This window comes from Dendropsophus ebraccatus, chromosome 2 (genome assembly GCF_027789765.1).
Source record: "Dendropsophus ebraccatus isolate aDenEbr1 chromosome 2, aDenEbr1.pat, whole genome shotgun sequence".
In the NCBI taxonomy this organism is placed as follows: Eukaryota; Metazoa; Chordata; class Amphibia; order Anura; family Hylidae; genus Dendropsophus; species Dendropsophus ebraccatus.
This window is the reverse complement of record NC_091455.1, coordinates 160,665,852-160,692,403: the sequence shown is the minus strand read 5'-3', so window position 1 is coordinate 160,692,403 and position 26,552 is coordinate 160,665,852. Positions and strand designations below refer to the sequence as shown.

The following is a 26,552-nucleotide window of genomic DNA, read 5'->3' as shown; positions in this document are numbered from 1 at the left end:
TTTACGGCCCATTAAGTGAATGTGGCCATTCACATGGTCCGTGCCGCGACCCGTGCCGCGAAAAAATAGGACATGTCATGTCGGATCCCCCCCTGCCACCCAGCTCACCTGTCATCTGTGCTCTCCTGTCATCTCATCTACTACTCACCTACTCCCTGCGCTGACTGGCTTCATCTTCACCAGAAGTGGCCTGGACTATGATACCTTCTCCTGGCAGCGTAGTCCCGGCCACTTCCAGGGAGCGCGTGTAGCCGGCCAGTGCGGGGAGTAGGTGAGTAGTAGATGAGATGACAGGAGAGCACATCATGCTCTCCTGTCATCTCTGCGGCTGGGTGGCAGGGGGGGAATCAGTGCCGGGTCGCGGCACGGATAGTGTGAAAGAGGCCTAACACTTCATCTATCAGGGAAATGATGGGGGCTGTAGTCATGTAACACACACACCAGCTGTCAGGGTGATGATTGGAGCTGTAGTCATGTAACACATACACACACACACACCAGCTATCAGGGGGATAATGGGAGCTGTAGCCATGTAACACACACACACACACACCAGCTATCAGGGGGGATGATGGGAGCTGTAGTCATGTAACACACACACACACACACACCAGTTATCAGGGGGATGATGGGAGCTGTAGCCATATAACACACACACACCAGCTATCGGGGAGATGATGGGAGCTGTAGCCATATAACACACACACACACCAGCTATCAGGGGGATAATGGGAGCTGTAGTCATGTAACACACACACACCAGTTATCAGGGGGGGATGATGGGAGCTGTAGTCATGTAACACACACACACACCAGCTATCAGGGGGGATGATGGGATCTGTAGTCATGTAACACACCAGTTATCAGGGGGATGATAGGAGCTGTAGTCATGTAACACACCAGTTATCAGGGGGATGATGGGAGCTGTAGTCATGTAACACACCAGCTATCAGGGGGATGATGGGAGCTGTAGCCAAGTAACACACACACACCAGCTACCAAGGGGATAATGGGAGCTGTAGTCATGTAACACACACACACCAGCTATCAGGGGGGATGATGGGAGCTGTAGTCATGTAACACAAACACTCCAGCTATCAGGGGGGATGATGGGAGCTGTAGTCATGTAACACACACACCAGCTATCAGGGGGGATGATGGGAGCTGTAGTCATGTAACACACACACCAGCTATCAGGGGGGATGATGGGAGCTGTAGTCATGTAACACACACACACACACACACACACCAGCTATCGGGGATGATGGAAGCTGTATTCCTGCTGTCAGGGCATGGTGACCACTGACCCAGCAGGGTGACCTGGAGTTAAGCAGCAAGTTAAATTGCAGGCTGCAGACCCCCCCCTCCCCCCTTCCCAGTGAGAGCCAGGCCAACCCCCTCTTCACCTCTCTCACATTGCTGATGTCCGCCCCGGGAGTGTCTTGTCGGCCCCGGCCTGCCACCCCCTCACAGTCCTGTGGCCCCCACCTTACAGTGCTGTGCAGCCAGATGTAGTGGCCGCATCTCCTCCCCGCCCTCAGCCTTATGCTCCGCTCTCCTCTTCAGGAAGCGCCGGCCGCTGTCCCTCTGCAGCCGCCGACCCTGCTCTGACCCTTTCACTAAAGGGTAAATGACTGCCGGCTGCAGTCATTAGTAGCGGGGGTCTGCTACACACAGTAGCCGACCCCCGCTACATAGGGAGCAGGTTAGGAGAGGGGGATAATGCCGCTGTCAGTGTGACAGCGGCATCTATACAGTTAAATAGCCGGCACATACGATCGCTGTGTGCCGGCTATTGGAAGTTAGCGCCGCCGGGAGCGGAGAGAGTGAGGGCGGGTGGACAGAGGAGGTGAAACCAGGGGGGCCACGCAGAGCACATGGCAGGCACTCAGCTCACTGTCTGCCATGTCTTCTGCTGTGTACTTTATGATAAGCCGCTCTGCTGCGCGGCTTATCAAAAAGTATCGAATACCAGGAAATCCTGGTATCGAACCGAAAATATGCCCCGAAAATCGATAGTAGAATCGATTTTTCGGTGCATCCCTAATACAGGGCTCCTCATCACACACTATGGCAGCCTCCAGTGTATACAGGGCTTCTCACCATACACTATGGAAGCCTCCTCAGTGTATACAGGGCTCCTCATCACACACTATGGCAGCCTTCAGTGTATACAGGGCTCCTCATCATACACTATAGCAGCCCCCTTAGTGTATACATGCCTGTGTGTGGTGTGTACAGCTGCAGTCATTCTTTATGTACAGGAAGCACAGCGCTCACCTTTCCCCCCCAGCTTAGAGCAGCATTCCCGGGTGACAGCCCTTCTCCTCTCCTCAGTGCTGGTGATTGTGTTCTGTACCAGGCACCACAGCTCTCACCTGCCGTTGTTCCTGGGAGGGCCGTGTCTCCTGCAGCACTTCCTGTGTGTCTGCCCTCCCCCGTGCAGCTGCTGTCTCTCCCACCTTCTGTCTGTGCCTCCTCCTCGGTCCCAGTTCTCCCTCCCTGCATGCCTCTCCCTCAGCTTTCTTCACCCCTGCTGCATGGAAGAGGCAGGCGGCCAGCTGGGGGGCGCCCCGGCAGACAGGCAGCAAATCTAACTTCCATTTCTAAGTTAGATGTGCAGTGCAGCTCTCTGTCTGCCAGAGCGCCCCCTAGCTGGCCGGGAGTGAGGCGCCCTGTGCAAGCGCACAGGTCGCACACCCCAAAGGCCGGCCCTGGTTGTCACCTACATAACTTCAAAAGTTGCTTATAATATACAGTGGTACCTCAGTTCTCAGACTGCTCGAAACTCAAACAGTATTTTCAAGGAAACTTTGCTTTTGTTCTCAAAACTTTTTGGGAACCCAGTCTAGAAGTACAGTAATACCGCGGTATTCAAACGAAAATTTACCTGGAAGTAACGTTCAGAATTTAAACTTTGTTCGGTATCTGAACGTTGTTGTACCGTGGATTGTCATGGGTTGTACCTGGTGAGTTTAGCACTGGTGAGGCTTCACATACAGTACAGTGCTGTATAAGATTGCTAGAGTGCATATACAGTAGTAAGTAGTAGTACTTTACAGTGCTGGAATGGGAGGGGGGGGACTCTTTACAGTAAAGGATAAGTTAGTGACTACTATAATTGCTGGTTTTGTTAAATGTTGCTTGTTTAAAAAGTACTGTACAGTGTATAGTGCTGCTCTGTAATGTCCCGTCCAGTATAGTGCTGTTCTGTAATGTCGTGATTACACTGGGCACTTTTCAATGTAATATATGGGTACTGTAGGTAATTATTGGTGGGTGCTGGAACCAATTAAAACATTTACATTATTTCCTATGGGAAAACACTGCTCAGTTCTCAAACTGCCTTCCTGAACCATTTAAGTTCGAGAACTGAGGTACGACTGTATACTTACAATATATAGCCATATATACTAAAGATAGTAACACTTGTTGTTCCTGAATGTTTCCCTTTCAAGGTAGAAGGCTCTTGAGGAGACTTGAATGCATATAATGAATATGGTATAATCAGTCCCTGTTCTCTTAATAATGAGAACAGCATTCATACACACCATTGAACTAATTGCATATGCAAATTGTTTAACAACCTCAAAAAGGTAGGCATACAACTTATAGGGAATGTGTCATGGATTCAAAGGGGTTGTGCAGCGGTTGGCCTTTTTTTTTCTTTTAACATTGCTGCTGGTGCATGTAAAACAAACATGCTATCCTTAACTGTTCGCACTCCCTCTGTGTCCTCCCCTGACTGCAGAGCCACCATCTTCGAGACAAACTTGTCTTAGGAGCGACAGCCCTCTCTGCCAATCACTGCTCGTGGGCCTGTCCTGTCTCAGTCAGTAATTGGCTGAGCAGGCTGTCAGTCCAGAGGGGAGTTTAGCTCAGAAGTGGAGGCTCTGCAGTCAGCGGGGGACATCGGCGACACCAGAAGAGGACACAAAGGGTTAAGTATAGGCTGTTTATTGCTTTCATATGCACCAGCAGCAACATATTAAAGCGAATGAGTCCGATGCCCATAGAGAATGAGTGGAGACATTCATTCTCTATGGGCGTCGGACTCATCTCTGCAGTGCGCGCCAGGCTTCCGATAAGGATATCTCCGTCCCGAGACCGGCTCCAGGAGCGGAACTTGGCGAGATGGGGTAAGTATCTGAAGCTCTAGCAGGGGGTCGGGCGGCCTTCACCCCGGCAGAGGGGGGGGGGGGGACAGGTGCCCTTTAAAGTGAATGTACCTAATGGTACATTCGCTTTAAAGAAGGCCAACCACTGGAAAACACCTTTAATTTTGGTTCTTGGGGAGCTGGTTGGCTGGGTGAGGGCGTAGAAACACAAGGCCAAATATAGTGACACATACCCAACCATGTACATACCAAGATTATATTACTTGGATGCTTACACCAAAAATTAAGTGAGCACAAACTGATTTCCAGAGTGTTTTAGAGGTTCAGATCTGGCTCTTGCATCATTATCTACAACATTTTAAGAGAGGAATAAATACTAGGCATAGAAAAGAAAACTATGTATTCTCTTGGAGATCTTATGGCCTGAAACAAGGAGGAGCAATATGCAGCTGTACATTACAGAATACAAAAAAAGCACTTGCCATCTCTGTCTTCATCATGGACGTTAATGTACAGGTATTCCATTCCTCTTCCTTTCTTGTACTCCTCAATTCCCTGAAGTTTTCCTATTAAGCTTGTCTTGCCTGCTCCATCCTCACCTGTAAATAAGAATAGCCGATTAACTCCTTGGCTGCTAAGAACTAAAGAAGTCAACCAGCTGAAGACGGCATATTTCTTCACTTACCAAGCAGCAGTACGTTCTTCCCTGATGGCAGCTTAGAGCGGGAACGGGTAGAGACTTCACTGAGGATGGATGACCTGTGGGGAATTAAATTGGGCAATCATAATATAGTAGCAACATAACCCCACTATTTTGTAATGCAGGATAGGAGTGTTGATGAGGACTGCCCTTTGGGATTTCTCAGTCTCAAACAGCAAAGGATTCTGGGTACCCAACTCCCATTCATTGAATGACGGAGGGAAAAAGTGTGTCTCCGGAGAGGGAAAATTACAAAGGGTGGTAGGACTTTGTTGGGAGAGAAAAAGGGGTTAAGGAAAAAGTGATGGGAGATGCAACTTGGGGACAATAACTAAATGTGGTGACCATGTACTTGGGTCGGTACGATAAAACCTGCTGACAGGTCCACTTCAACTTGAATTCTATATAAAACAGTCCCTAACTTCACGAGCAGGGCCTCGTTCCTGTTGTTTCAGTTACTAGTGTGTAATCCTGTGTTGTCTGTAAAGTGTTGCGGATGTCATTCTCTCTCTATTTCTTACTATGTCACAACGTGGCAGAAAAGGGTGGAAGACAGCCTGCTCAGCCAGTAAGTAGCTGCAGCAGTGTTCCACCCCAGTCACTGACTGGCTAAGTGGGGAATCCATCAGCTGGGTCCTGGCATAGCGGGGGGGATGGGCAAGATATTCCCCTAACCCCTGCCAAAACTGTCTGGTGCCACAGTCTGATTGGCTACTAAGGTGCCAGACGGCCAATGAGCAAAAATCTAGGTCAGAACAGCAGGATGTAAACATAGGGCCCTATTCCACCGGACGATTATCGTTTGCATAATCGTTAACAATTAACGATCTCAAACGACCGCTATTGCGAAAGACCTGAAAACGTTCACTCATTTCCATGGAACGATAATCGTTACTTATGATCGTAATTGCGATCATTTGTCTTCGCTATTTTTTCGCTATTGCGTTCGTATCTATTGCGAATGACCGAATGATGCCTTATTCAATGCAAACGATTTGCGAACGTTTTGCGAACAAGCAACGATAAAAATAGGTCCAGGTCTTATAAAGCGATCAACGATTTCTCGTTAGGTCGTTAATCGTTAACTACATTTCAACCGAACAATTATCGTTTAGATTCCAACGATTTAACGATAATCTGAACGATAATCGTCCGGTGGAATAGGGCCCATACAGCTCAGATGAAAACAGAGCTATAGCATCACAGGAGAAGCTGAAAGATGGCACATAGGTCTATAGAGAGATTTCTCCAGGCTTCTACTGCACATCTGGATGTCTTTTGTACTAGGTTTATCTTAGAAAACCTCTAGTTTCAGAATAGTGTTTTGTCAATAAGAGTAACATATAGTCAATCAGCTCTTAGCTGTACTGTGCAATGAATAACTAGGGGCATTTTTTATTACATTACAGCACTGTGTAATGCACAAAGCCATTATCGCCTGTACTTGGCTGATAACAGGTAATTTCTTGTAACAGCTCATGTAAAAAGGCAACGATCAGCCAAAATGCAAGATGTCAGCTGATCGTTGTCTTTCTGCATGAACCAAAATTCAGATAACCATAGCGATGGTCTGCTGGCCATCATTCCGCGTAATAAGAAAGGTGGCAGCAGACCGCCACTATCTACTATGGGCTACACGGAGGTTCTAAAGATAGTCCAGGCGCCCGCCACCCTGCTTGGTGCTATTCCATGCACCAATGGCAAGCAGGGGGTGGGCAGAGGGCTGCCCGGATGATCTTTAGATCCTCCATGTAGCCCATAGAAGATAGTGGCGGTCTGCCGCCACTGTTCTTATTACGCGGAATGATGGCCAGCAGACCATCGCTATGATTATTTGGATTTTGGTTCATGCAGAAAGACAATGAGCAGCCGACTTCATAAATGTAGTGGGAAATTAGAAGCAAGCGAGCGCTGACCCGTGAGGCTCTCTCATTTACAGTTCTGTGTCGATTCAAAGATGCTGCCGGCATGATATTGATAAATCACGCCAGATGGGGAAGCAATCCATTGCATGCATTCACCGTCCGTAGGTCCTCAAAAAGTACGGACATGTGAATGCAGTCTATTATGTCATGGCCTGCTCCCAAAAAAAAAAATCGTCCCTAGGGGCTTATCCCCACAGACGGGGAAGCCCTTTAGTGGAGTGCTTCCCCATACGGCATCATGTATCAATATCATGCCGGGAGCTGAGAATGTGTTTGAATATTGGCAGCTGTGTGAATATCCACTTGTTTCTTGGACTGTGGGAATAAGCCCTTAGAGCGGCCTGACAGGCCCAGCAATGGCGGACAGACAAGCAAATGATAGCGTGCCAGCTGATCACTGCCATTTAGCAGCTAGGAACCAAATACTGTACTGCAGAATTTACCAATGAACTTTAATAGTAAGAAATCTGTGAACAAACTGCAGAATTTGAGTGGTTAAGGTGTGGCTGCTGCTCCCTTATATCCGCCCGACCACGTGTAGTCTCTGCCACCACATCCAACCAGAGGAGCTCAGATGCCGCCTCACATTCACCTCCATCACACCCAAACAGCCCAGGCCGCGCCCAGCCGCCACCTGACAGCACAACAAGCAGCGCATGCGCACGCCGCTCGGCCGCCAGGTACTGCACGCTGCCGACGTCCCAGGTGGCTGGCCTCGCCCACTCCCCCAGCCACCTGCTCATCCGCGCCCGTGCAGAGGTGACAGCACCCGGCGTATCTAGCCCCACCCTCTCACGTCCAACCCCAACGTTGAAATTGGATGCAAGTCTGGCACCTGAAAGGGTTAACGAGACAGCAGCCCTCCCCGCGGCGGGGCAGCACGTCCACGGCTCCTTATAACGGTCCTGGCTAATGAATGGGGTCCCGCAGACCGTACAGCCCTGCCCTCCCCCGCATCTCACACAGCACGACCACAGAAGAGACACTGACCAGAGGTTCTGTCCATCCTCGTCCTCACTGGCCGCCGCCCCGCTGTGGCTGTTCCCATATCCAGCATTGAAGCTGGAGGATGGAGACGAGTAGGAGGCGGCTCTCCCCGCTGCCATCCTAGCACTCCTTTACTACTGGCAGCTTTCAATACGGTTATTAGGACAGCTTGATTCAAGGACACCCCCCTCTCTAGATTTTGGTCCCGGCCACCCTTCCGCTTGACAGACAAGGCGCGGTCCCTGGGAAGAAGAAACAGGAGCCGTGCAGAGGGGGGGCAAGCAAGAGGACGGCGGGAGACAGGAGGAGGGGCGGAGTCAGGGCACAAGGCATGGCGGAGGTGACGTCGTGGCGGCGGTTTGACTCCGCCCACTTTGTGACGCTGATACCTGCTGAATCACTGGCCCGTGAGCAGTAATCGCTGCCGTTGCCGCTGTGTGTGTCCGCTATGGGTGACGCGTGAATTAGGTTTAATCACAGCTAAAGTGGTAAATAACCGAGAATACAGAACGGCTTCACAGATCCCCGCTGTCTATTGGTTTCTGATGAGGTGTATATGCTAAAGTGTATGGTAACGGGTGGTAGGAAGGGCTGCGGTGTGCTATACAGCAGGAAACGTTACATCAGGCTGGACCCGCACTTGTGTCACGTGCACACAGTTCCATTGTCGAAAAACGCATGCAAATGTATGTGTGAACATGGCCATCAGTTTCTACAGAGAAATATATGCCAATGTTCAGCGCTTCTCCATAGAAAGCAATGGCAATGATAAAGGGGATGTATGGCAAGCAGAAGATGCTGACTGTGTTAGGTCCCATGTTTTGGAAGTAAGCCTTCAGAGCGGTGGGGTGGGCACGGCTGAGTTTCCATCATTGCGGAGACATTGTGCAGCTATTGGACGTTGTGTCCGGAATGTTTTGCGCGCACACAATGATTATGACTAGTTACAGCGTCGACGAGCTGAAGGCTTTTACGTCTGTGGTCGGTTGTCTTCTATCTTGGTTGTTGCCGTTACCAACAACCTTTACACTCTTCTGCTGCCATCTTGGTAGCCTTGGCCCTCTCCAATCCCCGTATACCACACGATTTCCCCTGTGACAGAGTTCTATTGGAATCAACGAAGCCGTGTCAAACTGGGGGCCGGCGGGCCTGCTCCTAGTGCTCCATGCTGGGCCGGAGCTCAAGAAAAGACCGGAGCCGCAAACAGGAACTGGTTAAAAAAAAAAAGACTTTGCCTCCAGCATACCTGCATGACGCTAATCCATTAAAGGGGTTATCCAGCGCTACAAAAACAAGGCCACTTCCCCCCTCTCTTGTCTCCAGATTGAGTGGAGTTTCAAACTCTTGTTTCATTGAAGTAAATGGAGCTTAAAGGGATAGTGCAGCGTTTAAAAATTATTCACTAAATAACACACATTACAAAGTTATACTTTGTAATGTGTGTTATGTAAATGATTGGCCCCCTTCCCCATGTCCCCCCACCCCTGGAAGTGTGGTGCAGTATACTCACCAGATTACTGCTCCAGCCCTCCCTCACGCCACCCCCCCTCTGCCGCGTCATCAGCTGCTCAGCCACGATTGGCTAAGCATAGTTATGCTCAGCCAATCGCGGCTGAGCACCTGATGACGCGGCAGAGGGGGGCCGGCATAAAATGGGAAAAAATATATGTTGCTTAGTTCATAGTTTGATGTGAAATTCATATAAAACACAGTCTATTTCTCCATTTCAATTGTCAGGAATATACACTCACCGGCCACTTTATTAGGTACACCATGCTAGTAACGGGTTGGACCCCCTTTTGCCTTTAGAACTGCCTCAATTCTTCGTGGCATAGATACAACAAGGTGCTGGAAGCATTCCTCAGAGATTTTGGTCCATATTGACATGATGGCATCACACAGTTGCCGCAGATTTGTCGGCTGCACATCCATGATGCGAATCTCCCGTTCCACCACATCCCAAAGATGCTCTATTGGATTGAGATCTGGTGACTGTGGAGGCCATTGGAGTACAGTGAACTCATTGTCATGTTCAAGAAACCAGTCTGAGATGACTCTGGCTTTATGACATGGCGCATTATCCTGCTGAAAGTAGCCATCAGATGTTGGGTACATTGTGGTCATAAAGGGATGGACATGGTCAGCAACAATACTCAGGTAGGCTGTGGCGTTGCAACGATGCTCAATTGGTACCAAGGGGCCCAAAGAGTGCCAAGAAATAATTTCCCACACCATGACACCACCAGCCTGAACCGTTGATACAAGGCAGGATGGATCCATGCTTTATGTTGTTGACGCCAAATTCTGACCCTACCATCCGAATGTCGCAGCAGAAACCGAGACTCATCAGACCAGGCAACGTTTTTCTTCTACTGTCCAATTTCGATGAGCTTGTGCAAATTGTAGCCTCAGTTTCCTGTTCTTAGCTGAAAGGAGTGGCACCCGGTGTGGTCTTCTGCTGCTGTAGCCCATTTGCCTCAAAGTTCGACCTACTGTGCGTTCAGAGATGCTCTTCTGCCTACCTTGGTTGTAACGGTTGGCTATTTGAGTCACTGTTGCCTTTCTATCAGCTCGAACCAGTCTGCCCATTCTCCTCTGACCTCTGGCATCAACAAGGCATTTCCGCCCACAGAACTGCCGCTCACTGGATGTTTTTTCTTTTTCGGACCATTCTCTGTAAACCCTAGAGATGGTTGTGCGTGAAAATCCCAGTTGATCAGCAGTTTCTGAAATACTCAGACCAGCCCTTCTGGCACCAACAACCATGCCACGTTCAAAGGCACTCAAATCACCTTTCTTCCCCATACTGATGCTCGGTTTGAACTGCAGGAGATTGTCTTGACCATGTCTACATGCCTAAATGCACTGAGTTGCCGCCATGTGATTGGCTGATTAGAAATTAAGTGGTAACGTGCAGTTGGACAGGTGTACCTAATAAAGTGGCCAGTGAGTGTATACTCTCATCATTGTCCTGTTTGACTTACGGTATGTGCACACTATGGAATAGGCATGCTTCGGATTCTGTTTGAAGTTCCATTGATTTCTCCAGTGCAATCCGCACAAAGTATTGACAAGTCAATTCTTTGGGCTGATTGTGCTTGAGAAATCCTATTGAATCAATGGGACAGACGGAACTATTGGAATTTCTCGCCTTTTCCGTAGTGTGAACCAGGCCCAGGTTGAAGCACTGTAGGCGGGCTGACCCACCCTTAGCGGGAAGAATTTCCAGCCCCTCCATGACAGGTTTCCATTGAATTTAATGGAATCCTATCATAGAGGGGCTAGGGTATCCTCCCATTAAGGGTGGGTCGGCCCGCCTCCAGTGCTTCTGCCTGGGCCTGGTGGTACAGTCACTTTAACCTACACAGCGTTTGGCCTACGCCTGGAAATCTGTGTAACCCCCCATCTATGCGCTTAGGTTTGAAAAGAAAAAGACTGAGGTGAGCTGTCTACAATTTTTTTTTTTTTTTTTTCCGTGTACACAGTAAGTAAATAAACATTGTTTATTATGCAAAAACACAGAAAAATGCAACAGCTCACCGCAACAGCAAGATACAGACCCACCATAGACATGAAAATAATTAAAAGCAGCCCCCCCAACTGCCCAAAAAATTCCCACAAAAATAATGAGTCTCTTGGTTACTATTTGCAAACAGCGTAAACTGCCTCACCACGATAAGGTGGACTCATATCGAGGCAGACCCTACACTGTATGTACACTATGGCCTCTCCATGGCGTATAATACGCCTATGCTCTGGGCATGCAAGATCCGTCTAATACCTGCAAAAATAATTGCATCACCTGGGTGAGACAGGTGGAGTGCACGACCAAATAGAGGCAGCCACTCCCCCAACTGGAAAACAGAAAAAAGGAAAAAATTGGTTGTTATGTTTATTATTATTATTGTTTATTATGCTTTGGCACCAACCTGCCATCCTGATTTTTTTATTTTTTATTTTATAGGATTTCTCCTTTTAACACTTTTTTTTATTTACTACTTGAAGTGTTACTGTCATTTTACAAAACATTTGGCTTTTTATAGGGACATGTCAAAAGTTTTTATTGGTGGGGGCCTAGATGTTCAGACCTTTATCGATCACTAGACCCAACTGGGAGAAGTGCTTGGCCGAGCGATTCACTCTGCAGCTCACTGTACTCCCCATCTTGTTACAGGGGCAGATTAAATGTACCCAGGGCCTCCGGCTGTACACCCAACCTGGGTGGTGCAAAAACACAAAGAATGCTGCCTCATGTGATAGCAGAGTGAAGGGGTAGCTGCAACAGATTTTTCAGCAATTTGCAGTTGTGTAAACATCTATTTTTATTTTAAAATGAATATGCATAAGTACTGAAGTGTATGTCTATTATGTTCCTTTTCACACAAGGTATGTGTTGTATTGTATAAATCACGGCAGTTGTTGCAATTTGCAACAGCGTTGTATGTGAATGAATGGAATCCCGGACGGAGCATATACACAAAGAAAAACGGACGTGCCAGTTTTTTTGCTGTGGCTATTCATTGAATAGCGGCCGCAGAAGACATGTCAATTCACACAACTCCGGCCGCACGCTCTATTGTGTGCAACAGTAAATTGGGATGCACCCGTGTGTGCCCGCATCCGAATTTACCAGAAGTGAAGATCATCCGTCCGGTACTGCAGTATCGGTAGGGATTATCTTGAGTAACATCGGCCGTTCTGTGATCCAACCAGGTCACAGAATGACCGGTGTTATACTTAGTGTGAACATGGCCTTAGGATGTAAAATTTTATTTTACTTCTTTTCTTCTGCAGGTAGAAATAGTGGGTTCTTTGCAATGGAAAGCATGACTAATTAATGTCAAACTAAGTGCCAGATTTGATCCATTTAGTAGTAATCTCTGCTAATCCAGTGTAATAGATTAGTCGCCTTTGCAGTAATGTGCGGGAAGATTTAGCTGAAATGAGTGTCGTGCAAATCCTAAAGACTGAGGGAATCTTCATCCTGCCAAATGCAGCAGATCTGGCCAGGAGCTTCACACAAACATCACTAACCAGTTTGAAGTGGACCTGTCATCAGCTTTTTAACCCCTTCCCCCAATATGACGTCCAGGGACGTCATGAAAAGCAGTGGCAGAATGCATCATGACGTCCCTGGACGTCATGCTTTCCCTGCCTCCCCCCTCTGTCCCTAGGTGAGATCGGGCAGCGGGAGGAGGCTGTGTCACACAGCATCCTCCTGCTGCCACTGCCCGGAGGGGAGCCGCGCTCCCCCCCGGGCAGTTAACCCCATAAACGCCGCGGTCAATGCGACCGCAGCGTCTATGGGGAGATTCAGTGTCCCCCGCCGATCGGGCGGCGGGGGGAGGCTGCAGAACGCTGCCTCCCCCCACCGCCACTAACAGTGTGTCCCGAGGCCCCCTCCCCTCGTCCTCCGATACCGGCGGATCGCCGCTACTACCTCTTTAGCGGCGATCCGCCGGTACCGGGCATTACCGGCGCCGCCGATAGCTTTCATCTCCCCCCACCGTGAATCCACGGTGGGGGGAGATGAAAAACGTCCCCTCAGACCCCAGATCAGCCCCCCGATCACCCTACCCGGGCGGCCATCAGATCCAAGATGGCCGCCCCCATCCCTGCGAACAAACGATCGTTTGTTCGCAGGGATGGAAATAAATAAATAATCAAAGCCCCATGCTCTCCGCCACCGGAGGTAGCGGAGAGCATGGGGCAGTGATCGGGGACCCCCCCCGTGTGGTCCCGGAGCAGGCGATCGGCGGTATATACTATATACCGCCGATCGCCTGTTCCCAGTGCTGCCGGCACTTTTTATCCCCTGTCACCATAAATCATTGGTGACAGGGGATAAAAAGTGTTACAGTGTCGCCCCCCAAGTCGCCCCCCACCCCCCCTGTCACCCCCGTCCCCCAGTCACCCCCCCCTTCCCCCCATACGTTACCTGATCCACGGAGCTCCGTCCTCCTCGACGTCCAGGCTGATTCTGAAGTGCGCATGCGCTCCAGAAGCAGTTAGCTCTGAAAATTTAAAGTGACAGAGACCAATTTGGTCTCTGTCACTGAACTATGATTACTGTGATAGAAAATATCACAGTAATCATAGTAATACAGTGAAAATTAATGTATAAAGTACAAAAAGTGACAAACATACAAAAAAATAAAACACACACTTTTTATTATAGTAATAATTGCAGTTTACTCCCAGATTACCCCTAGCCCCCCCAAATTACCCGTAACCACCGCAGGTTGCCCATATCCGCCCCAGATTGCCCGTAATCACCGCACGTTGCCCATAACCACCGCACGTTGCCACTAACCACCGCACGTTGCCCATAACCACCGCACGTTGCCACTAACCACCGCACGTTGCCACTAACCACCGCACGTTGCCACTAACCACCGCACGTTGCCACTAACCACCGCACGTTGCCACTAACCACCGCACGTTGCCCATAACCACCGCACGTTGCCCATAACCACCGCACCTTGCCCATAACCACCGCACGTTGCCACTAACCACCGCACGTTGCCACTAACCACCGCACGTTGCCACTAACCACCGCACGTTGCCCATAACCACCGCACGTTGCCCATAACCACCGCACGTTGCCCATAACCACCGCACCTTGCCCATAACCACCGCACGTTGCCACTAACCACCGCACGTTGCCCATAACCACCGCACGTTGCCACTAACCACCGCACGTTGCCACTAACCACCGGACATTGCCTATAACCACCGCATGTTGCCCATAACCACCGCACGTTGCCTGTAACCACCCCAAATTGCCAGTGAGCCCCTCCAGATGGTCCGTAATCGGCCCCGATTGCCCGTAACCCCGCATATTGCACGTAACCACCGCATGTTGCCTCTAACCACTGCACGTTGCCTCTAACTCACATACGTTGCCAGTGACCCCCTCCAGATTGCCGTAACCACCCAAAATTACATGTACCCACCCCTGATTACCTATAAGCACTTCCGTTTATCCGTAACCATTCCAGATTGTCTGTAACCACCCCAGGTTGCCCCTAATCACATGTAATTCCCCCCAGATTGCCTCTGACCACCGCACGTTGCCCCTGACCACCGCACGTTGCCCCCGACCACCCCACGTTGCCACCGACCACCCCACGTTGCCCCCGACCACCCCACGTTGCCCCCGACCACCGCACGTTGCCCCCGACCACCGCACGTTGCCCCCGACCACCGCACGTTGCCCCCGACCACCGCACGTTGCCCCCGACCACCGCACGTTGCCCCCGACCACCGCACGTTGCCCCCGACCACCGCACGTTGCCCCCGACCACCGCACGTTGCCCCCGACCACCGCACGTTGCCCCCGACCACCGCACGTTGCCCCCGACCACCGCACGTTACAGGTTCCCATCCCAGATTACCTATAAGCACTTCAGTTTATCCGTAACCACCCCACGTTGCCCGTTACCACCCCTCGTTGCCCATAACCACCGCAGGTTATCCGTGACCACCCCACATTACCTGTAATCTCATTTTTTTATTGTATTTTAGTAACTGCGCTATTCTAATAACCATTACTAGCTGCGGTTTTGCTCCAGCAAATTGGCGCTCCCTTCCTTCTGAGCCCTGCTGTGTGCCCATACAGTGGTTTATGCCCACATATGGGGTACCGTTCTACTCAGGAGAACCTGCGTTACAGATTTTGGGGTACATTTTTTCTCCCATTCCTCGTGAAATTGAGAAATTTTAAACTAAACGAACATATATTGGAAAAATTCGAGTTTTTCAATTTTACTGTCTTATTTTGAATACTTTCCTCTAATACCTGTGGGGTCAAACCGCTCACTGCACCCCAAGATGAGTTCTTTGAACGGTGCACTTTCCTAAATGGGGGGACTTTTGGGGGGGTTCTCTTCTGCGGACACTACAGGGGCGCTGCAAACGCACCTGGCGCTCAGAAACTTCTTCGGAAAAATCTGCACTGAAAATGCTAATTGGCGCTCCTTCCCTTCTGAGCCCGGCTGGGTGCCCATACAGTGGTTTATGCCCCCATATGGGGTACCGTTCTACTCAGGGGAACCTGCGTTACAGATTTGGGCATGCAGCTTCTCTCCTGTTCCTCGTAAAATTGAGAAATTTCAAACTAAACAAACATATTATTGGAAAAATTCAAGTTTTTCAATTTTACTGTCTTATTTTTAATACTTTCCTCTAATACCTGTGGGGTCAAAATGGTCAACACACCCCAAGATGAATTCTTTGAGGGGTGCACTTTCCAAAATGGGGTGACTTATGGGGGGGTTCTCTTCTGCGGACACTACAGGGACACTGCAAACGCACCTGGGGCTCAGAAACTTCTTCAGCAAAATCTGAACTGAAAATGCTAATTGGCGCTCCCTTCCTTCTGAGCCCTCCTGTGTGCCCATACAGTGGTTTATGCCCCCATATGGGGTACCGTTGTACTCAGGAGAACCTGCGTTACAAATTTTGGGGTGCGGATTCTCTCATGTTCCTTGTGAAATTGAGAAATTTTAAACTAAACGAACATATTATTGGAAAAATTCGAGTTTTTCATTTTTACTGTCTAAATTTAAATACTTTGCTCTAATACCTGTGGGGTCAAAATGGTCACCACACCCCAAGATGAATTCTTTGAGGGGTGTACTTTCCAAAATGGGGTGACTTTTGGGGGGGTTCTCTTCTACGGGCACTACAGGGGCGCTGCAAACGCACCTGGCGCTCAGAAACTTCTTCAGCAAAATCTGCACTGAAAATGCTAATTGGCGCTCCTTCCCTTCTGAGCCCCGCTGTGTGCCCATACAGTGGTTTACGCCCACATATGGGGTACCGTTGTACTCAAGAGAACCTGTGTTACAAATTGTGGGGTGCAGATTCTCTCATGTTCCTTTTGAAAAGGAGAAACTTTAATCTAAACATATATATTATTGGAAAATTAAAATTTTCGATTTCTTTAAGGCCTAATTGTGAATACTTTCCTCCAGCCCCTGTAGGGTTAAAATGCTCATTGTACCCCTAGATTAATTCTTTAAGGTGTCTAGTTTCCAAAATGGGGTCACTTATGGGGTTTTACAGCATACAAGCCTCCTAAATCAACTTAAAAAAAGAACTGGTCCCTAAAAAAAAATCAGTTTTGGAAACTTTCACAAAATGTGATAATTTGCTAATAAATTTCTAAGCCCCATAACAGCCTAAAAAAGTAAAATATGTTTCCCAAATTATGCCAGAATAAAGAGGACATATTGGTAATGTGATTTAGTAACTAATTTATGTGCTGTGACTTCCTTTTTTAGAAGCAGAGAATTTCAGAAGTTCATAAAATGCAAAATTTTCAAATTTTTCATGATATTTTGATGTTTTTTACAAAAAACACACAAAGTAGTGACCAAATTTTGCCACTAATATAAAGTGCCATATGTGACAAAAAAACAATCTCAGAATCGCTAGCATACGTTAAAGCATCACTGAGCTATAAGCGCATAAAGTGAGACAGGTCAGATTTTGAAAAATTAGCTTGGTCATTAAGGCCAAAACAGGCTGCGGAGGCAAGGGGTTAATGTAGGAGCTAAAGGCAGTGTACAATAAGTCTTATTGCAAGCCAGTGCCAAGACATTAGCGTTAGAAATAATATGCAAATCAGGGGCTGCAAAAACCCTGCACACTTCAGCCACTTCACTCAAAGGGTGGGTTCACACTGAGGAATGGGCAAGGATTTGAAGAGGAAAGTTTTCTGCTTGAAATTCCTTGCCTATTCAGCTCTGGCAGAATTTGAGTAGTATTCCAGTGGGGGCTTGCTTTGGGGGCTCCCGGCGCTCAGACAATCAGTGCGCTGCCCTGATTGGCTGAGTGTCAGGAGCCCCCCGGAAGTAAGTTTGAGCGGGGAGCCGGTAATGTATGTACCCAGGCCACTGGGGGTTAAGGGCTCTGACTTTGACATACTCGCAGGAGGATGACAATCCTGCTGCGAGTATGTCATCCCTTTGAAGTGAATGGGAAGGTATCTGCAGCGGATTTTGCTGCAAACTACCTTAGGGTGGGTTTACACTGAAGAATAGGCGGGTGAATATACCCAAAAACTATCGCCGTCAGGCCACCAGCATACACCCATGTGCTCCTTTCCCACCGATCTCAAACTGTGATGTGCACTTGCCCACTTTGCCTACTGCAGGTTGTTACTAGAGCAAGTGGGGAAAAAGCAGGAAAATGAGTGCACCGCAGAATTCTCCTACCAGCCTCTAGTGCTGAACTCTGCTAGGCAAAGAGCACAAGTGCTTGGCCAGGCTGATATTTCAGGCTACTGCCTGTCCGTCTAAAGTCTTTGGGCTTGTACTGGTGGGCCTGGGTGCATTAACTTCGAGGAATGGGTCCGAACTGCATATTATTTTATTGACATTTCTGCCCGCTCCCTAAAGTAGTACTCCACATAAGGAAAACTGTTTATTAAAAGTACGGTAAAAGTTATATACATGTGTCCATACAATGTATAACCATATCTGGGTAGTTCTGCCACACTGGTAGCTGATCGACATCCAGGAAGTGCAGAAAAATGACTCCTTTGCAAATCTACATTGTCTCCTGCTCCCTCTGCTTTTCACCTTAGGAGACAAATCTTCCATGCCTCTGTCTCACATTGTGTGTGTTTGCTGAGTGCAGGCTGATGATGCAGACAGGGGGCAGGGCGTGATGTCACAGGAGGCTTGGCTGGATCCCCCAATCCCCTGAGTGATTCACCTATCTAATCAGCCTCTTTAGGGTCCATTTACACAGAAAGATTATCTAATAGATTATCTGCCAAAGATTTGAAGCCAAAGCCAGAAATGGATTTGAAAAGAGGAAAAATCTCAGGCTTTCCTTTATGACCTGATCTCTGTTTATAGTCTGTTTCTGGCTTTGGCTGATTTAGATTAAATCAGCTGCGATATGGTGTGTGTGAAGCTACCCTAAATCTAAGCTGGCAAAGAGTGATAGAAGCAGCTGCTGCACCTTCACTGATTGTGCAAAAGTCTACAGTGAAATTAGAGCTATGTTTACACATGCTGGAGTTTCATTGCATTACTGCAGTCTTCACAAAAATGATGCAGTAACACAAATTATACTAAACGGCACAGAGGATCAGAGTCTGCACTGCCAATCCCACCTGGACAATAAACAAGGCATAAACAGTATATCCCATGTAAGATAATATCACATTAAGTCCTTATTGTGGGCTCAACCTCAAAGATAAAAGATGCTCGATCATAGTATGTGCGGGGAGACTAAAAGAAAAACAGATTTGGGCGGAGAATGTGCGGGAATGAGTAGGGGACTGTGATGAACAGCTGAGGAAAAGCAATGCATTCTGGAACCAGTACTGCATTCTGGAAACTGCTCAACCAGGAAGTACAGAAACACAATACAGAACAAAAAAATGGATTTTTGGTAGTCTCAAAACTAGGTACGACAGGTAAGAAATGCTTTTTGCTTCTGGAGCGAAATTATTCATTTTTTTACCTCTACCTGGAGTTCCCCTTTAATGACCCATGCCGTACATGTATAGCACAGCCACATGGGCTTTAAAGTGCCGTAACGTACTTGAACACATGCTTTTACTACTGTACTATGAAGGATACTCAGTTTCTGAGCTCACCTCATAGATGGTTAGTAACGGCTGCTATCATCCGTCGTTACTTACATTCAATGACAGACACCAGTGACCACTCTGATGTTCTATAGCAGACAGGCCATGGGCGGGGTGGCAAATAGTTATCTGGGTGCACAAATGTCCGTGGCTAGTCATGGCTCTCTGCCAGTCAGTGCGCTCTGGGAATGACTGACAGACAGCAAGGCCACTAAAGGGTCTCTCTGTCAATCATCCCTGCAGAGCGCGTTGACAGGCAGAGAGCTGTGACAAGTCATGGATGGCTGTCCACCCAGATGATGCTCCTCTCCATCACATGCCAGAATAAAAAACATTTTTCACTGATGAAGTTCCAGTAGGGAACGTAACGCGTAGGGTCATGGACTCCAACCTATTTGCTCCGGCTGCCTAGGTCTCTTGGATATGGTGCAATAGGTCTTATATCTGTTTGCAGTGATATGGATTATATCTTAGGGGTTCGTCTCTATATACTCTGATTTATTCTCTCACTTGTTGTTTGATATTAGTCATTTCATTATATCACATTTTTGCACTTATTTATGGCACTGTGATTTTTTTAGATTTTTTTGGTTTACCTATTTTTGTTTTGCACCCGGAGTATATGCATTTTATATAGGTTGCTGAGTCCCAGGGTACCTTTATATCTCATAGGTCCCTTTGTTATGTATTTTAATTGTTTTTAATGGTTAGGGGGCTTTGTGCCCATATGTTTGTCTCATGTACATATATGTATTTTTTTTGGTTAATCTAATTATGTGAATAAAGATGTTTTGTATATTTGCTTAAATTATCAGTTGTGGTGTGCCCTACGTTCATTACATACCCCTGGTCTCTTGTGTTGGTTTGGTAACCGATATAAAGATAACGCAGCAGACACCGCAGGTATGGTACGGGGAGCTGCTATAGAGATCTATTATGTGCCACTAGGAGCTATATCAGCACAATCGTCGTGATTGGTTCCCTTTAGGGTGCGTTTACACAGAAAGATTTATCTGACAGATTTTGGAAGCCAAAGCCAGGAATGGATTTGAAAAGAGGATAGATCCCAGTCTTTCCTTTATGACCTGATCTCTGTTTATAGTCTGTTCCTGGTTTTGGCTTCAAAGATCTGTCAGATAAATCTGTCTGTGTAAACGCACCATTATGCTACGTTTACACGGAACGATTATCGGGCGAATTTTCGCAATAACGATCGCATTGAGCAATAATTGTACGTGTAAACGCAGCAAACGATCAAGCGATTAGCTAAAAATCGTTCATTTTGATCTTTGAACATGTTAATAAATCGACCTTGATTGTTCGCAAAAAATTTGCAGATCGTTCCGTGTAAATAGTCGTTCACTGATTTTACCTATGTGCGAGATAGGCTTAAGCGATCGTTACTTCGAAATCGTTAATCGTACGATCGGGCGAATTATCGCTCCATGTAAACGTAGCATAACTTACCACTGTGCTGTCCCATTGCAGAATCTACCTAAGGGTACGTTCACACCTACCAGATCCACAGCGGATTTGACGCTGCGAGTTAGCAGCGAAATCCGCTGCGGATTCAGTACTATGAATTTGAATGGGTCCCATACACGCAGCGTGTATGGGACCCGGCCCCTTTAACCCCCGTGCTGCCGGCCAAGAGCCTGCCTGCCCGCAGCGTGTATGCTAATTCGCAGCGTGTATGCTAATTCGCAGCGTCAAATCCGCTGCGGATCCGGTAGGTGTGAACGTACCCTTAGGCAGACTCTAGTAGCAGAGCGCCTATCTCAAGGATTAGTGCTATGCAATAGCATTAGATTGCTTAAACTGTTTAGTGCTATGTTGTTGCATAGCACTGATCCCTAAGAGGACTTAAAGGGGGGAACTCCAGGTAGAGGTGAAAAAAAAATAAAAAGAAACTTCTGCAGAAGCATAAAGCATTACTTAGCTATCTATTTAATTTTTTAAACTACCAAAAATTCATTTGTTTTGGTTTTTTTTGTTCTGTTTTGTGTTTCTGTAGTTCCTGGTTTATCAGTTGTACACAGTACTACAGGTTCCAGAATGCAATGCTTTCCCTCAGCTGTTCATTACAGTCCTCCACCCTGCCTATTCCCCGCCCAAAGCTGTTGCAGAACATCTAGGCTGTGTTCACACATTGCAGTTTCATTGTGTTACTGAATTATTTGCAGTAATTTATGATTTCATTGTGGTCCCACCCACACAGCGCACTGTATTCTCTACCTGTAACACCAAACAGCACGCTGTATTCTCTACCTGTAACACCACACAGCACGCTGTATTTTCTACCTGTAACACCACACAGCACGCTGTATTCTCTACCTGTAACACCACACAGCACGCTGTATTCTCTACCTGTAACACCACACAGCACGCTGTATTCTCTACCTGTAACACCACACAGCACACTGTATTCTCTACCTGTAACACCACACAGCACACTGTATTCTCTACCTGTAACACCACACAGCACACTGTATTCTCTACCTGTAACACCACACAGCACACTGTATTCTCTACCTGTAACACCACACAGCACGCTGTATTCTCTACCTGTAACACCACACAGCACGCTGTATTCTCTACCTGTAACACCACACAGCACTCTCTATTCTCTACCTGTAACTCCACACAGCACGCTGTATTCTCTACCTGTAACACCACACAGCACGCTGTATTCTCTACCTGTAACACCACACAGCACGCTGTATTCTCTAACTGTAACACCACACAGCACGCTGTATTCTCTACCTGTAACACCACACAGCACGCTGTATTCTCTAACTGTAACACCACACAGCACGCTGTATTCTCTACCTGTAACACCACACAGCACGCTGTATTCTCTGCCTGTAACACCACACAGCACACTGTATTCTCTACCTGTAACACCACACAGCACACTGTATTCTCTACCTGTAACACCACACAGCACGCTGTATTCTCTACCTGTAACACCACACAGCACGCTGTATTCTCTACCTGTAACACCACACAGCACTCTCTATTCTCTACCTGTAACTCCACACAGCACACTGTATTCTCTACTTGTAACACCACACAGCACGCTGTATTCTCTACCTGTAACACCACACAGCACGCTGTATTCTCTACCTGTAACACCACACAGCACGCTGTATTCTCTAACTGTAACACCACACAGCACGCTGTATTCTCTACCTGTAACGCTGATATTGAAATAAAGTAAAGAACTTTAAAAAAAAAAATTCTTTTCATTTCCACGCACATATTATGATCAAGCATCTTTTATCTTTGAAGTTGAGCCCCACAATAAGGCTCTGATCCTCTCTGCTGTTTAGCATCATTGTGTTACTGCATCATTTTTGTGAATACGCTGCAGTACTGCATTAACACTCCAACATGTGTGAACACAGCCCTAATTTCACTGCACACTTCTGCACAATTAGAGAAATCAGTGCAACACCTGCTTCTGGCTGGTCAGAGATGGTGAATCACTCAGGGGATTGGGGAATCCAGCCAAGCCTCCTGGGATATCACGCCCTGCCCCCTGTCTGCATCATCAGCCTGATCTCAGCAAACACACACAATGTGAGACAGAGGCATGGAAGATTTGTCTCCTAAGGGGGGTTGGCAAAAGGAGCAGGAGACAAAGTGGATTTGCACAGAGGCCATTATCCTTCACTTCCTGGATTTCTATCAGCTACCAGTATGACAGAACCGCACAGATATGGTAATACATTATATAGACACATATATTTAACTTTTAATGTACTTTTAATGGAAAACAAGTTTTTCTTATTCGGAGTTCCCCTTTGAAAAGTATAAAATAAATTTTAAGTTTTAAGTTTTTTACATGAATGTATTAGTGCCAGTGCAGGGATGCCAGTTCCATGGTCCTTTTTTGGATCTGCTGCCCAGTTCCTGTGCACAGCGCTGGTCTATTTCCAGGCACTGGCCCAGCAAGAAGCACTGGGGGCAGACCCGCCGGCCCCAGTGTGACCACCTACCCGCCCCTCTGTGACACGGCTCCTTTGATTCTAAAAAAGGCGAGCGGCATCGGAATTCCTGCGCTGGCACCGATGCATTCATGTAAAAAACTTGATGGTACATTGGTTTTAAAGTGTAACTACAATTTTTAAAAACTTCTGACTTGTCAGAGCGACATGTCAGAAGCGCGTATTGGTCGGGGTCCGGCTGCTGAGAACCCCGCCGATTGCTAGAACAAAAGGGGCAGGAGCGCGCACTCTGCCCCTTTATCTCATAAACTGCTAAGACGAAATCTCAGCGGCTGGACCCCGACCCATATGCACTTCTGACATGTCGGCACGTACAGTAGTCAGTAGCAACCAGTCATATTCTAGCTGTCATATTTTCATTTGACTTTTGAGACTAGAGCTGTAATCCAACCACTATTTGGAACGCCCCCGTTTGGGCTGTCACCATAAAGCCTATACCCGCCTATACAGATGGTCTTCAGAAAAATGGCTCCTTAAAAAAGCGACGTATAATATGAGCGTTCGGGCGCGCGGAAGTGACGTTCAGACACCGGAAACGCAGAGTTTGGACGTGAGTCGGAGCAGTACAGTGCGCAGGCGCGGAGTCTCAGCTGTGGGGCCGGTCGGCGGGTTTTCTTTCCGGTAGGTACCGCTCTCGGTTGAGCATGTCATTAGGTAATTAGCGGTTTTAGGACTCAAACGAGAGCGGACCCGAGTAGGACGTATCCGGGGGCGGTGCTAGATGTAACGATCTGTGGCGGGTGACAGCATCTTCTGGGCTCAGCACATAGCGTAGTGTGCGGCTCTGTATCATGATTGTGCTGTCCGCTTCCCATTGATTAGCAGTAGCCGGCAGCACGCTGTGTATGACTGCAGGGGACAGTGCGCGCCCCACAGCTTGTGTGCAGTGTAGATGTCACACTCCATTGTAAGTCTATGGAGCCCGTCTCCTGTAACAAGACGGACTGAGCTCTGAGCCAGGGAGTAAAGCTTTCTGCCCTCTACTTTCCCCGGTTACATCTAGAGATGGGTGAGTGTCTGATAACTTTTACATGTTTGCCTGTCCTGTCCAAAGTGTTTTAAACGACAGTAACACATTATCACATTGTACCTGCATTTGATAGGTGAGTGGTCCGGCCTCAGAGACCCCACTGATTGCTGGAATAAATCTGAGTGCTTTTTATCCCTTTCTTAGGGTGGGTACACATGTACTGGATCTGCAGCGGATTTCTTGCTGCGTATTTGCAGCGAGACGCACTGCGGATCCCTGCCCAGTAAACTCTATGGGCAACAAACTCGCAGCAGGATGCACATGCCGCTGTATGTCCGCAGCTCACCCCATTAACACCCCACCCCCAGCCCCGCTTTGAATGCGCCGTGAGAAATCCGCTGCGGATCCGGTACGTGTGAACATACCCTTAAAGGGAACCTGCCCCCCTGGGAGAGCGGGCCTCAATCACAACACCCCAACTTACCCCCTCCTGCCTCTCCTGTTGCTGGGAAATCGCGGCCGCTCCTCTGCACGCTTATTATGCTAAGTAGCTGACATGAGTCTGATGCCCATAGGAAATCACTGGAGCAGTGATTTCCTTTGAGCTTCTGACTCTTCTGCTTATTTGCATAATGCATGCGGCAGTGATTTCCCAGCGACAGCAGGGGGTAAGTATCGGGGTTCTATCCAGGGGTGGGGTGGGTGAGGCCCGCTCTCCCAGGGGGACGGGTTCCCTTTAAAACAATCAGTGGGGATCTCAGCAGATGGACCCCCGCTAATCACAGCTTCTGACAGGTCACATGGTGTAAGTGTTGGTTCTTATAGTTTTATTTTTCTTTTCCAGCTAGGACACTTAAATTTTGAAGCTAAGCAGAATTTAGAGACTGAATCTTATAGAATACTTGTTCTGGACTTGGTAGAGAATGGCAGCAGATAAGGCAGGAGGTAAGTCACTTCTGTTTTTAAAGATCGTGTTTCCAGCTAAATTAAAAGTTTTGAGATTCTGTCATTTCCAGTTGTGACAAACCAAAAAAAAAAAAAGGTGGTCGTCGTCTCATCTCCTGTAGGTGTCAAAAAGCAGGTTTCTTATACAGGTCCCATGATAATTCATAGGATTTGGGCAAAAAAGTGTTGTACAGTTTCTTTGGAAACCCAATTGCCCAGTGTGGACTTCTGTCTTTGTACATGTCAGCAGAAGATTACCAAAACTTTTTGCTACTGGCTTAGATTTCAGATTTCACCCTACTATTGCTCCTACCAGTGAGCGTTTTGCATCTCCCCCCCCCCCCTTTCTATTTTCAGAATATCTGCCAGATCATTGAAGCCTGGAACAGACTATAAACAGAGAACAGACCATAAAGGAAGAACTGAGATTTTCCCTTTTCAAGTTAATTCCAGGCTTTGGCTTCAAATCTGTCAGATAATCTGTGAGAGATGTGTGTGTAAAAGGACACTAAGCTCCTTTCATTTGAATGGAATTGAGTTACAAAACCCCATCCAAACTGGAGACTAGAGTGGTGCTGTCTCTGCAAGAAAGTGGCAATGTTTTTCTAATGCTGAATAACCCCTTTAAAGCAGAGCGGCCAGCAGCTTTATAATGCCTAAACTAAGGGCTTTATACCCTTAATCCATAGATTCTTCTCTTACTGCCATCCAGTCCTTCAGCCCCAAGGTATCTGCTTTAGAGCACATGTGATGACACAACCAATTTAACTGTTTGGGTTTGGCAACGTTTTCTGAACAGTCTGACAGGTCCACTCAACACTACCTGTCAGTCTTGGGATATGTTCACACTGAGGAATTGAAGAGGAAAGCTTTCAGCTCTGGTAAAATTTGAGTGGACTTCAAGCAGAATTTAAGCCCCTTGACATGTCAATTCTCGAGGCAGAACTCAAATCGGCGACGGAATTTTCCTGGCGGAAATTCAGCCCTGTGTAGGAATGATTGGAAAGTCTATTAAACACAATAGAAAATAGAAAGCGGCACTAAGCCGCAAAACTTGTCTCCCCCCTGCGCACAGCAATAAAAGCGGGATGGTCTGAATACACTGCTGGTGAGTGCCTCCTTTCATCCTTTATTCATTGTTCATAGAAAATAGAAATGTTCATATTTTATGGGCAGAATTTCAAGCGGATTCCGTGTGCATTTTGATGTGGAATCCGCTTGAAATTCCGCTCAGATTCCTCAGTGTGCCCATACCCTAAGGTCTGTAGGTTTATACTGGCGGCCTG

The 26,552-nt window shown here is 47.6% G+C and overlaps 2 protein-coding genes across 7 annotated transcripts in view; one reads left to right on the top strand and one right to left on the bottom strand.

Moving 5' to 3' along the window:
• DYNC1LI1 (dynein cytoplasmic 1 light intermediate chain 1) overlaps positions 1-8,084 on the bottom strand; it is a 28,435-nt gene extending 20,351 nt beyond the window's left edge. For 2 of the 3 annotated variants that reach the window (XM_069958625.1, XM_069958626.1), the window contains exons 1-3: positions 7,734-8,084; positions 4,804-4,877; positions 4,601-4,717 (exon numbers count right to left, since the gene is read on the bottom strand). In XM_069958625.1, the coding sequence (XP_069814726.1) occupies positions 4,601-4,717; positions 4,804-4,877; positions 7,734-7,849 (307 nt within the window). In that variant the 5' untranslated portion in view covers positions 7,850-8,084. Of the gene's footprint in view, positions 1-4,600; positions 4,718-4,803; positions 4,878-7,186; positions 7,270-7,733 lie in introns of those variants that run through there. The other variant, XM_069958627.1, reaches the window with a different exon arrangement.
• Positions 7,616-26,552, top strand: part of CNOT10 (CCR4-NOT transcription complex subunit 10) — a 118,532-nt gene continuing 99,595 nt past the window's right edge. For 2 of the 4 annotated variants that reach the window (XM_069958624.1, XM_069958621.1), the window contains exons 1-2: positions 23,863-23,972; positions 25,166-25,266. In XM_069958624.1, the coding sequence (XP_069814725.1) occupies positions 25,245-25,266 (22 nt within the window). In that variant the 5' untranslated portion in view covers positions 23,863-23,972; positions 25,166-25,244. The other 2 variants (XM_069958623.1, XM_069958622.1) reach the window with 2 other exon arrangements.